This window comes from Coregonus clupeaformis, chromosome 24 (genome assembly GCF_020615455.1).
Source record: "Coregonus clupeaformis isolate EN_2021a chromosome 24, ASM2061545v1, whole genome shotgun sequence".
NCBI lineage: Eukaryota > Metazoa > Chordata > Actinopteri > Salmoniformes > Salmonidae > Coregonus > Coregonus clupeaformis.
In genome coordinates, this window is record NC_059215.1 from 25,606,564 (window position 1) to 25,620,664 (window position 14,101).

Here is a 14,101-nt window from a genome sequence, read left to right on the forward strand (position 1 = left end):
CGCCGTATTAGCAGATGCTCAGCCGAAGCATTTGCTGTGACCTTGCCATTCTCATTGGGGCATGAAATTACGGTGCTGGCACCTCGATATTACAGCTATAAATACTGTAAACCGCATATCTGGCCTACGTTTTCTATTGTCTTTCAACATAAACCTGATCGGTATTTATTTAAAGGAAAACCCATTGCTCGTCACATTATTTACGGCTCTATTTTCAGTAGGCTCTTATTCTCAGGGCATTTTTTTAAGGGCAAAGGAGGCGGCGAGGCCCCGCCGCCATAAAACACATTTCTCCAATTCTGGCACTTCTGAACTTTATGGGTTAAGACCCGGTCCGGACAGCCAATTATAAAAATTGCTTACTAAAATATTTTGGGTGCTAAAAGGTGAATGCTTTTTTACTGTCCTACAAGGTGAATTATTAAGTTGCCCTTGAATGAAAATTACTTACATTTTGAATATGACATTTTTTAAATATATATGTCAGGGGTCATAAATAGATGGAGGGCAATGGGTTATTGAAAGCCGGAGTGCAACTTTAACCTGTTTCTCATGCTGCGCTGGCACGGAGGAGATTCTAGTCATGTCATTTGGTGTCTCTGAGAATGGCACTATTGCTGCTTGAAAATGGCATGCCCTAAATAATGACCACTCTCATAGCTTATTCATTTATGTATTAAAAAAGAAGACTCTCCTCTCATTTCCCTGCTTTATCGCCTTGTACTGATGACAAAGTGGGAGAGAGCCGGGGCTAGGTGGCGCCGTGGAGTAATTTATAACCACATCAATCCCTTTACCTTCTATGCAGGCCTTGGTCATTGCCACTTTTGTCCGAGAGGTGAGTCGCATAACCCCACTTGCAAACAACATCCTATTAATATCCGGAATGATGAACCTTATCCTTACCTTCATATCAATAATGGTAATCCAATGGTAATCCTGTGTTCCCCATGACCCTCTATCAATGGCCCACTACACAGGGATAAACCTATTATATAGTTACCTGCTATATTACTTCTTCAGCTTATTGAGCCAAATAACTACTGGAAGCTTATTTTCATCATAAAAAGTAGTGCTTTTTTTTACACACTTTTTAAAAGTCTATATGATTATTCTGAATATGATGCCACAGTAGACATCCCCAGACTACCAGTCATTTTGAAACGTAATTCTATGCAATCAGGGCAGTTACTGCTTACCTTCTGCACATGTATCAGTGTCTCAGCTGAATGCCTGCTTTTGTTACACACCGCAAAACAAAGAATGCCACATGATCACAGTGACATGTCGAAAGAAGGCTAAGGGGTGCTTACACTGTCCCTGAAATTAGATTTTTTTTGTCATTACATGTAGCCTACGTGTGTGCGCTTGCTAATTGCAAAGGCAAAATGAGGCACAGAGCTCTTCAGATGCTGCAACTGTTAATTGTGGGGCCTAGCACAAAAGCCATTATGAGTCAGGAATACATTACACTTCATTTCAACTCATTACAAAAGAGAAAACATAACTTTTAGATGGCAATTTCCCCCAAATCGTGCCTGTTGTGATTGGAAAAACAACCCTTGATGCGGGCTATGTGGACTTATTCATCTTGACCAAAGGGGGGTTGTTAAGCCTATGTACTGTTTATGGCACTATATAAGACTATAGCTTGGCACCGATTATATCCATTATTTTGCATGTAAGTAGGGACAACATGAGTTGTCTATTTTTCACTATATCAAGTCAAATGAACGTGGAAAATATCCTTTCGAAAATACCCCTCTGTACATGCTGTAGGTTTAACGTTCAAGATCTCAAAACAAGTCAACTACCTGACACATAGCTATCAGCGAACATGGATAATTAAATATTGACTTAAATAAACCTATTTTTACTAGTTCTGGAGTGTCAAAGTTTCTAACATCTCCCGGAATAAGATATTTTAGACAGTTTATTAATCGAAGAGTCATATCAGGGCTGTGAGAAATACTTCAGTACATTTCCCATTCATTCAGTGACATTGACCGTATGCAAAACACAAAATGACTTTTTCAATGCATATTGAAATAGACCACATTATTAGGATCTCCTTGGGAAAAAAGCAGAGAAATAACAAGAGGCATCCTTCAGCGCAGATTACGGCACAAATCTGCAAGGAAATAATAATGTGGAGGCGAGATTATTGTGTAAAGAATCTGCAACATGCAATCAAAGTGTGCCCTATTTTCCCCTTCATCAGCTGGCCAGCATAAGTACTGGCAGAGAGAGGAATCCAATTTAATTTCCACTCTACTGGGAGATGGTATTGTTTCATTTTATGTGTGCTTTGACATTTCTGCCTGTTAATATAGAGTAAAATCGGGAAGTATTTACATAAATATGACATTAAACTCTATTAGAAATTAAGAGTGACATATATTTGTGCTCATAGCAGAAGGGAGGAGGTAATTGAGTTCCAGGGTCAAAAGGTTGAGAGAAGTGTTTGGTAGGCTGTGGATACATGGAGAGAGGAGGAGGCAGTGACTATTGGACTGTCATCTTCTCCATCATCATGTTTGCCTTTGCTCGTAAAGGATGAGACAGACAATGGGCCAATAGTCACCACTTTCATTGGTATGGGGTGTGGCCTTCTGCAAATTAAATAGGGGTTGACTCATTTCGATACTGGTCTTACATGTGAATGTAGGCCTATTCATTAATTGTTTTTGAGCAGAATAAGTTACATATAAACACCTTTAATAAGAATATACAGTTATTATGAAAGTATACTTTCTAACTGAACATAACTAAGATAAATTGTTCATTAAAGGGATAGTTTTTTTTTATCATTAGCTTGCTTCCGAATTACCTAGGGTGTTGTCATTTCAACCGACTCGTTTTTATATCTGTTATTTAGTCCAGAATAATCTGGTTAGCATTTTTTTGAGAATATAGCAATGCTAGTGGAAACGGATTGTACCAGTTAGCAAGTCATTCAAAAGCATGATTCAAGCAGGAGTGGTTCAAATCGGCGTTTATTACTGATAAAAGCAGAGCTGTTTCTCCACGCTTTTGAATGCCACCACTAACTGATACAATCCACTTCCACTAGCATTGCTACATTATCCCCAAAATGCTAACCAGGAGATTCTGGACATTGTTGAACCAGCTAACGAATTTAAAAATGGTTTGGACAGTAAATCAGTCAACACCCTAGGTAAATAAGAGGTAAACTATTACCATAAACTTTAAATATGCCTTTGAGCAACATGAACCAACTGTTAGCTTATTACGTTAACCATTTCAACACCAGTAGGCAACAGTGCCTAAAATGTTGTAAGAGAATTCTAAATTCTAACCCACTGACTTTGAATTGTCTGTTATTCTGAAAATTCCAGTTCAACATTTTTAGAGCACACCATCAGTTATTAAACCAATAGCAAGTCATTGACATTTAGAGATGTTCTTGATATGATTTCAAATTCTAATAGTAGAGAAAATAGTGAAAAATTTGTACAGTTTACTTTTTCCCTATCATGATGGGAAAGGATCCAAAATAGCATGCCAATGATTTGAGATTTAAACATGTTTTAGTCTTATTTCAAACCATTTGATAAACAATAGGACTTATCACATGAAAGACACGTGAAGAAAATGTACTTTGTAATAATATGAGACATAACATACTCAAATGACACACGCTTAAAACAACAGGAGGTCAAAACCTGAGAATTATACCTGGTGTTGATAAGGTTTTAATAACCTCTGCATTCTTGCCAATAATGCAGGCAACATCGTCAAACTCAGGCCTATTATGCACTCCTTTCTGACTCCAATCTTTCTTTATCTGATACTCTACCACCCAAAATATCTGCTAAATCCAACAAGAGCAAGAATGACGTGCATAACTCATTGGGAAGTCTTCTGCAATAACATGAATAAGGGCAAGGCGAACTTGCTTTAGTGAACTCAGCAGGACCGTGAAAAAATGAACATTTTATATGAAATTTAATAAACTGAAATTGGTTTAAGATTAGTCAGCACTTTGTCTAGAAGATTAGTTTCCCTCCTACCCTTCAACACATGCAAGGCGCTTACAAAGTGATACAGCATTGTGACATAATTACATTGTTCAAGGTGAAGCTCAGAAGAAATGGCTTTTTGCTGACAAGGCAATTTGAGAACATGCACATTTACAAATATCACAGTAACCTGGTGCTACTCAAAGGCAGTCCAGGGCAAAGAAACCCAAAGAAAACAACACTTGCGTCAATACAATTTTGGGGTCACAGGGAAAAAAGACCCTGGACCGACAGGTGTCTGTTTAGCAATATTACTGTCGGGGTGTGAACTGGCTGAAGTGCTTTCTGTAGGCAACATTACCATTTACACTGAACAAAAATATAAACACAACATGCAACAATTTCAAAGATTTGACTGAGTAAGGAAAACAGTCAAATGAAATAAATAGATTAGGCCTTAATCTATGGCTTTCACATGACTGGGAATACAGACATGCATCTGTTGGTCACAGATACTGTACCTTTTCTTGAAAGGTAGGGGCGTGGATCAGAAAACCAGTCATTATCTGGTGTGACCATAATTTGCCTCATTCAGCGCAACACCTAATTCTCATAAAGTTGAACAGGCTGTTGATTTTGGCTTGTGGAATGTTGTCCCTCTCCTCTTCAATGGCTGTGCGAAGTTGCTGGATATTGGCAGGAACTGGAACACGCTGTCGTACACGTTGATCCAGAGCATCCCAAACATGCTCAATGGGTGACATGTCTGGCGAGTATACAGGCAATGGAAGAACTGGGACATTTTCAGCTTCCAGGAATTGCGTAAAGATCCTTGCGACAAGGGGCTGCGAGTTATCATGCTGAAACATGAGGTGATGGCGGCGGATGAATGGCACGACAATGGGCCTCAGGATTTCGTCACGGTATCTCTGTGCATTCAAATTGCCATTGATAAAATGCAATTGTGTTTGTTGTCCATAGTTTATGCCTGCCCATACCATAACCCCACCGCCACCATGGGACACTCTGTTCACAACGTTGACACCAGCAAACAGATAGCCCACACGATGCCATACACGCTGTCTGCCATCTGCCCGGTACAGTGATACTGGAATTCATCCGTGAAGAGCACAATTCTCCAGCGTGCCAATGGCTATTGAAGGTGAGGACGACGAGCACACGGAGGGGCTTCCCTGAGATGGTTTCTGACAGTTTGTGCCGAAATTCTTTGGTTGTGCAAACCCACAGTTTCATCAGCTGTCCGGGTGGCTGGTCTCATATGTTTCCGCAGGTGAAAAAGCCGGATGTGGAGGTCCTGGGCTGGCGTGGTTACACGTGGTCTGCGGTTGTGAGGCCGGTTGGACGTTCTGCCAAATTCTCTAAAACAAAGTTGAAGGTGGCTTATGGTAGAGAAATGAACATTCAATTCTCTGGAAACAGCTCTGGTGGACATTCCTGCAGTCAGCATGCCAATTGCACGCTCGCTCAAAACTTGAGACATCTGTGGCATTGTGTTATGTGACAAAACTGCACATTTTAGAGTGGCCTTTTAGTGTCCCCCGCACAATGTGCACCTGTGTAATGATCATGCTGTTCAATCAGCTTCTTGATATGCCACACCTGTCAGGTGGATGGATTATCTTGGCAAATGAGTAATGCTCACTAACAGGGATATAAACAAATGTGTACACAAAATTAGAGAGAAATAAGGTTTATGTGCGTATGGGAAATTTCTGTGATCTTTTATTTCAGCTCATGAAACATGGGACCAAAATTTTACATATTTTTGTTCAGTATAGTTTGGTCATCATCCCTCAAGCATGACCAAATTACTCTTTTGCCCAAACGAAACGTGCCAGGTTTTGTGTTTGCTTTTTATGTTTTCTCCCAATCTCATGTGTATCCATGTGCCTTTACAATTTCATTAAAAACTTAAATGACTAAAACCAAATATAAAGTATGAAGAAAAGATAATGGACCTTTATATGTTTTAAATAAGATCATCTTTGAGAACGAACAAATCACCGAAATAAAAGCTAAACAGTCAAGGAGAATCTAAAATTCAAAAAATTATGCATTCACAACTATTTTTGTCATGGCATGGAGCCCCCATTGATTTTGTTATAATGTTTGAGTCACGCAGATGGCATAAGCCATGGCAAAATGTGTAGAATTGCAGTAAATTAGCTTTAAAACCACACAATTTGTCACTGCGGTCAACTGGAGGGCCTCGAAAATGCCCCCACAACGCCCACCACCTGCCCTATTCTGAACCAGAATCTTTTTTTTTTAACTAATCAAATTTCAGAAAGAAAAAAAGCTTTTATTTAAAATAATTATTAATTGAACTTTAAAATAAAAGGACCATAATGGAACATACATATTTTATGTACTTAAAGTTCCTAGGGAACAATTAAAAACATACAGTACCAGTCAAATGTTTTGACACACCTACTCATTCAAGGGTTTTTCTTTATTTTTACTATTTTCTACATTGTAAAATAATAGTGAAGACATCAAAACTATGAAATAACACATATGGAATCATGTAGTAATCAAAAAAGTGTTAAACAAATTCAAATATATTTTATATTTGAGATTCTTCAAAGTAGCCACCCTTTGCCTTGATGACAGCTTTGCACACTCTTGGCATTCTCTCAACCAGCTTCACCTGGAATGCTTTTCCAACAGTCTTGAAGGAGTTCCCACATATGCTGAGCACTTGTTGGCTGCTTTTCCTTCACTCTGTCGTCCGACACATTCCAAACCATCTTAATTGGGTAGAGGTCGAAGGATTGTGGAGGCCAGGTCATCTGATGCAGTTCTCCACTACTCTACTTCTTGGTAAAATAGCCCTTACACGGCCTGGAGGTGTGTTGGGTCATTGTCCTGTTGAAAAACAAATGATAGTCCCACTAAGCCCAAACCAGATGGGATGGCGTATCGCTGCAGAATGTTGTGGTAGCCATGGAGGTTAAGTGTGCCTTGAATTCTAAATAAATCACAGACAGTGTCACCAGCAAAGCACCCCGTCACCATAACACCTCCTCCTCCATGCTTTACGGTGGGAACTACACATGCGGAGATCATCCGTTCACCCACACCGTGTCTAACAAAGACAAGGAGGTTGGAACCAAACATTTCCAATTTGTACTCCAGACCAAAGGACACATTTCCACCGGTCTAATGTCCATTGCTCGTGTTTCTTGGCCCAAGCAGGTCTCATCTTCTTAATGGTGTCCTTTAGTAGTGGTTTCTTTGCAGCAATTCGACCATGAAGGCCTGATTCACACAGTCCTCTCTGAACAGTTGATGTTGAGACATATCTGTGACTTTAACTCTGAAGCATTTATTTGGGCTGCAATTTCTGAGGCTGGTAACTCTAATGAACTTATCCTCTGCAGCAGAGGTAACTCTGGGTCTTCCATTCCTGTGGCGGTCCTCATGAGAGCCAGTTTCATCATAGCGCTTGATGGTTTTTGCGACTGCACTTGAAGAAACGTTCAAAGTTCTTGAAAACTCCTCCGCACACTCCACTGGCTTCCAGTTGAAGCCCGCATCTGCTACAAGACCATGGTGCTTGCCTACGGAGCTGTGAGGGGAACGGCACCTCCGTACCTTCAGGCTCTGATCAGTCCCTACACCCAAATGAGGGCATTGCGTTCATCCACCTCTGGCCTGCTGGCCCCCCTACCTCTGCGGAAGCACAGTTCCCACTCAGCCCAGTCAAAACTGTTCGCTGCTCTGGCACCCCAATGGTGGAACAAGCTCCCTCACGACGCCAGGACAGCGGAGTCACTCACCACCTTCCGGAGACACTTGAAACCCCACCTCTTTAAGGAATACCTGGGATAGGATAAAAATAATCCTTCTACCCTCCCCTTACCCCCCCAATTTATATGGCACCACAACAAACCTGTCAAGAGGGCCGCCCAACAAAACACACGGACCAGGCAAGGAGGGCATTAATCAGAGAGGCAACAAAGAGACCAAAGATAACCCTGAAGGAGCTGCAAAGCTCCACAGCGGAGATTGGAATATCTGTCCATAGGACCACTTTAAGCCGTACACTCCACAGAGCTGGGCTTTACAGAAGAGTGGCCAGAAAAAAGCCATTGCTTAAAGAAAAAAATAAGCAAACACGTTTGGTGTTTGCCAAAAGGTATGTGGGAGACTCCCCAAACATATGGAAGAAGGTACTCTGGTCAGATGCGACTAAAATTGAGCTTTTTGGACATCAAGGAAAACGCTATGTCTGGCGCAAACCAAACACCTCTCATCACCCCGAAAACACCATCCCCTCAGTGAAGCATGATGGTGGCAGCATAATGCTGTGGGGATGTTTTTCCATCGGCAGGGACTGGGAAACTGGTCAGAATTGAAGGAATGATGGATGGCACTAAATACAGGGAAATTCTTGATGGAAACCTGTTTCAGTCTTCCAGAGATTTGAGACTAGAAGGGAGGTTCACCTTCCAGCAGGACAATGACCCTAAACATACTGCTAAAGCAACACTTGAGTGGTTTAAGGGGAAACATTTAAATGTCTTGGAATGGCCTAGTCAAAGCCCAGACCTCAATCCAATTGAGAATCTGTGGTATGACTTAAAGATTGCTGTACACCAGCGGAACCCATCCAACTTGAAGGAGCTGGAGCAGTTTCGCTTTGAAGAATGGGCAAAAATCCCAGTGGCTAGATGTGCCAAGCTTATAGAGACATACACCAAGAGACTTGCAGCTGTAATTGCTGCAAAAGGTGGCTCTACAAAGTATTGACTTTGGGGAGGTGAATAGTTATGCACGCTCAAGTTCTGTTTTTTTGTCTTATTTCTTGTTTGTTTCACACAAAAAAAAAATATTTTGCATCTTCAAAGTGGTAGGCATGTTGTGTAAATCAAATGATACAACCCCCCAAAAAATCCATTTTAATTCCAGGTCGTAAGGCACCAGTCTCAACGTCAACAGTGAAGAGGTGACTCCGGTATGCTGACCTTCTAGGCAGAGATGCAAAGAAAAAGCCATATCTCAGACTGCCCATCTTAATCTTTTGTTTTTATTGGCCAGTCTGAGATATGGCTTTTTCTTTGTATCTCTGCCTAGAAGGTCAGCATCCCGGAGTCGCCTCTTCACTGTTGACGTTGAGACTGGTGTTTTGCGGGTACTATTTAATGAAGTTGCCAGTTAAGGACCTGTGAGGCGTCTGTTTCTCAAACTAGACACTCTAATGTATTTGTTATCTTACGTACCATACGGTCAAGCTGCTCTCACAACAGCTCAATAGGGTTGAGATCCGGTGACTGTGCTGGCCACTCCATTATAGACAGAACACCAGCTGACTGCTTCTTCCCTAAATAGTTATTGCATAGTTTGGAGCTGTGCTTTGGGCCATTGTCCTGATGTAGGAGGAAATTGGCTCCAATCAAGCACCGTCCACAGGGTATGGCATGGCGTTGCAAAATGGAGTGATAGCCTTCGTTCTTCAAGATCCCTTTTAACTTGTACAAATCTCCCACTTTACCACCACCAAAGCACACCCAGACCATCACAACTTTACCACCACCAAAGCACACCCAGACCATCACATTGCCTCCACCATGCTTGACAGACGGCATCAAGCACTCCTCCAGCATCTTTCATTTGGTCTGCGTCTCACAAATGTTCTTCTTTGTGATCCGAACACCTCAAACTTCGATTAGTCTGTCCATTACACTTTTTTCCTATATTCCTCTGACCAGTGTCTGTTATTTTGCCCATCTTAATCTTTTCTTTCTATTGGCCAGTCTGAGATATGGCTTTTTCTTTGCAACTCTGCCTAGATGGTCAGCATCCCGGAGTCGCCTCTTCACTGTTGACGTTGAGACTGGTGTTTTGCGGGTACTATTTAATGAAGCTGCCAGTTGAGGACCTGTGAGGCGCCTGTTTCTCAAACTAGACACTAATGTATTTGTCCTCTTGCTCAGTTGTGCACCAGGACCTCCCACTCCTCTTTCTATTCTGGTTAGAGCCAGTTTGCGCTGTTCTGTGAAGGGAGTAGTACACAGCGTTGTACGAGATCTTCAGTTTCTTGGCAATTGCTCGCATGGAATAGCCTTCATTTCTCAGAACAAGACTGTGGTCCCAGCTCTCTTCAGGTCATTGACCAGGTCCTGCCGTGTAGTTCTGGGCCGATCCCTCACCTTCCTCATGATCATTGATGCCCCACAAGGTGAGATCTTGCATGGAGCCCCAGACCGAGGGTGATTGACCGTCATCTTGAACTTCTTCCATTTTCTAATAATTGCGCCAACAGTTGTTGCCTTCTCACCAAGCTGCTTGCCTATTGTCCTGTAGCCCATCCCAGCCTTGTGCAGGTCTACAATTTTATCCCTGATGTCCTTACACAGCTCTCTGGTCTTGGCCATTGTGGAGAGGTTGAAGTCTGTTTGATTGAGTGTGTGGACAGGTGTCTTTTATACAGGTAACGAGTTCAAACAGGTGCAGTTAATACAGGTAATGAGTGGAGAACAGGAGGGCTTCTTAAAGAAAAACTAACAGGTCTGTGAGAGCTGGAATTCTTACTGGTTGGTAGGTGATCAAATACTTATGTCATGCAATAAAATGCAAATTAATTACTTAAAAATCATACAATGTGATTTTCTGGATTTTTGTTTTAGATTCCGTCTCTCACAGTTGAAGTGTACCTATGATAAAAATTACAGACCTCTACATGCTTTGTAAGTAGGGCAACCTGCAAAATCGGCAGTGTTTCAAATACTTGTTCTCCCCAGTGTGTATATATATATATATATATATATATATATATATATACACACAGTGGGGGAAAAAAAGTATTTAGTCAGCCACCAATTGTGCAAGTTCTCCCACTTAAAAAGATGAGAGAGGCCTGTAATTTTCATCATAGGTACACGTCAACTATGACAGACAAATTGAGTATTTATTTTCCAGAAAATCACATTGTAGGATTTTTTATGAATTTATTTGCAAATTATGGTGGAAAATAAGTATTTGGTCACCTACAAACAAGCAAGATTTCTGGCTCTCACAGACCTGTAACTTCTTCTTTAAGAGGCTCCTCTGTCCTCCACTCGTTACCTGTATTAATGGCACCTGTTTGAACTTGTTATCAGTATAAAAGACACCTGTCCACAACCTCAAACAGTCACACTCCAAACTCCACTATGGCCAAGACCAAAGAGCTGTCAAAGGACACCAGAAACAAAATTGTAGACCTGCACCAGGCTGGGAAGGCTGAATCTGCAATAGGTAAGCAGCTTGGTTTGAAGAAATCAACTGTGGGAGCAATTATTAGGAAATGGAAGACATACAAGACCACTGATAATCTCCCTCGATCTGGGGCTCCACGCAAGATCTCACCCCGTGGGGTCAAAATGATCACAAGAACGGTGAGCAAAAATCCCAGAACCTAGTGAATGACCTGCAGAGAGCTGGGACCAAAGTAACAAAGCCTACCATCAGTAACACACTACGCCGCCAGGGACTCAAATCCTGCAGTGCCAGACGTGTCCCCCTGCTTAAGCCAGTGCATGTCCAGGCCCGTCTGAAGTTTGCTAGAGTGCATTTGGATGATCCAGAAGAGGATTGGGAGAATGTCATATGGTCAGATGAAACCAAAATATAACTTTTTGGTAAAAACTCAACTTCGTCGTGTTTGGAGGACAAAGAATGCTGAGTTGCATCCAAAGAACACCATACCTACTGTGAAGCATGGGGGTGGAAACATCATGCTTTGGGGCTGTTTTTCTGCAAAGGGACCAGGACGACTGATCCGTGTAAAGGAAAGAATGAATGGGGCCATGTATCGTGAGATTTTGAGTGAAAACCTCCTTCCATCAGCAAGGGCATTGAAGATGAAACGTGGCTGGGTCTTTCAGCATGACAATGATCCCAAACACACCGCCCGGGCAACGAAGGAGTGGCTTCGTAAGAAGCATTTCAAGGTCCTGGAGTGGCCTAGCCAGTCTCCAGATCTCAACCCCATAGAACATCTTTGGAGGGAGTTGAAAGTCTGTGTTGCCCAGCGACAGCCCCAAAACATCAATGCTCTAGGGGAGATCTGCATGGAGGAATGGGCCAAAATACCAGCAACAGTGTGTGAAAACCTTGTGAAGACTTACAGAAAACGTTTGACCTGTGTCATTGCCAACAAAGGGTATATAACAAAGTATTGAGAAACTTTTGTTATTGACCAAATACTTATTTTCCACCATAATTTGCAAATAAATTCATTAAAAATCCTACAATGTGATTTTCTGGAATTTTTTTCCTCATTTTGTCAGTTATAGTTGACGTGTACCTATGATGAAAATTACAGGCCTCTCTCATCTTTTTAAGTGGGAGAACTTGCACAATTGGTGGCTGACTAAATACTTTTTTCCCCCACTGTATATATATATATATTTAAAAAGTGGACTGCATTTTGACTTCACCCTTTGCCAGTTTCAAAAAAATTGCATTGTTTAGTTGTGTAAGGGCAAATTGAGTTATTGCACACGCACACTTCACAGAGTAGGCGTTCCCTAATTGAAATATGCAAATAAATGCTAGAACGCGCCTATAGGATCTCACTAGCTCGTGCTTGGCTCTGCCCACTATGAATAATTTTCTCCCATTGGAAACGACAGGCTCTGGTCTATCTTGGGTTAGTTATAAAAATCTTTGTTGCGAGCGTCAAACAAAAAAAGGATATCAAAGAAGAAAAGAAAGTGGATACATTATTCTCATGAAGTGTGTAGTAAATGGCACTGGATTAAGAATAGTCCTTAGTTGCTGCTAATGAGAAGCACAAAGCAAGTACATTTCAAAAGATATTGGGAGTCATTATAGCCTGCTGATGTGTGTAGTAGCAGCCGGCAACAATGGATTTGGTTTCGGGTTACCTCTGGTCATGGAGCTTTTAGGCTCACTTTTCACTGCTTTGCTGCTCTAATGATAGAAGCCAAATCCCTGAGCTCTTACGATGAATTAGTCCCCAAGTACACAACTGTTTTGAAAAGAGGGCTCATAAAGAAAACGTGCTCATAAACAAGCACTGATCAGTTGTAGAACAATCTAAGCTGTTCCTAAACACAGCCAATATCCTGGGTGCCACTGCCAACTCTTCATGAACTACTAAAAGGGCCCAAGGCATCTCGATCATTAACAAGTCAGAGCAGCTTGTGAAGTTAGGGTATCTTTCTTATTCTGATGATATCCTATGTAACCTATGCATTAGGGGTAGTGCATATTAAAAAGAGTGTTATGACAACTCGCTGATGCTGTTTGCTGGGAGCATAAAATTACTTAGACACACAGACATATGATCATATCTAATATAATCATATCTAATAATCATAATATATTGTATTAAGAAACTGATGAGCCAGCAAACGGATTCCCTCTCCCTACCTAATTCCACCTTCTAATGTTGTGCCCTATATTTATTGTTGCGGCTAAATTAAGTAAAAGGCTTAAAAATGCTGAAAGGTAATTTCATTGACAATTCCATTGAAAGTACAGGAGGGTTTGTCAATATTAATTTTCCTGAGCCCAAAGAAGCGTCCTGACTGGTGGGTCATTTATCCACAGAGCTTGAATCATGCACTCTACAGCAAAATCGACCGCGATCCGACGCCCGGGGCAAAGAGCTATGGCCTCAACCTTTGACCCCTAAAAGCCAACCAACCCCCCAAAAAAGAACATTGCATGAACATCTCTGGCCAATGTCCATCAGAGTCCCAGCTTCAGCATCAACATGGATTTTGTGAACATCAATGCATATAAAATGGATATAGAGGCCCTGTTGGGACTGATTAGGCTTTTGCATTTTCATATGGTATTGGACAGATTTGAGAGATATTGCTGGGGATTTTCAATACAGTATTACTACAGTAATGAACTAGTATTTACATCAAAAACAACATGAGCCACAAACATCACTCACCTTTTTTCTTCAGGAAAGCTTTTCTGGTGTCCAGTGGACTTTGACGGACTTTCTGGTTCTGTAAAAATTTCACAGCTGTGGCTATCTGTGGAAGACAAAGAAAGAATGTAGAAAAGGTTGGAGTTCAACTTCAAGAATAAAGATTGTCCATCTTATGGCTGTATACAACAGCAAACAA

General features: G+C 41.4%; 1 protein-coding gene across 1 annotated transcript in view; it reads right to left on the bottom strand.

Annotated features, from left to right (window-relative positions):
* The window catches only part of pex14 (peroxisomal biogenesis factor 14), a 124,262-nt gene that overhangs the window by 62,269 nt on the left and 47,892 nt on the right, over positions 1 to 14,101 (bottom strand). Inside the window, exon 3 of the mRNA XM_041846316.2 lies at positions 13,924 to 14,008. Within this exon, the coding sequence (XP_041702250.1) occupies positions 13,924 to 14,008 (85 nt within the window). The remainder of the gene's footprint in view (positions 1 to 13,923; positions 14,009 to 14,101) is intronic.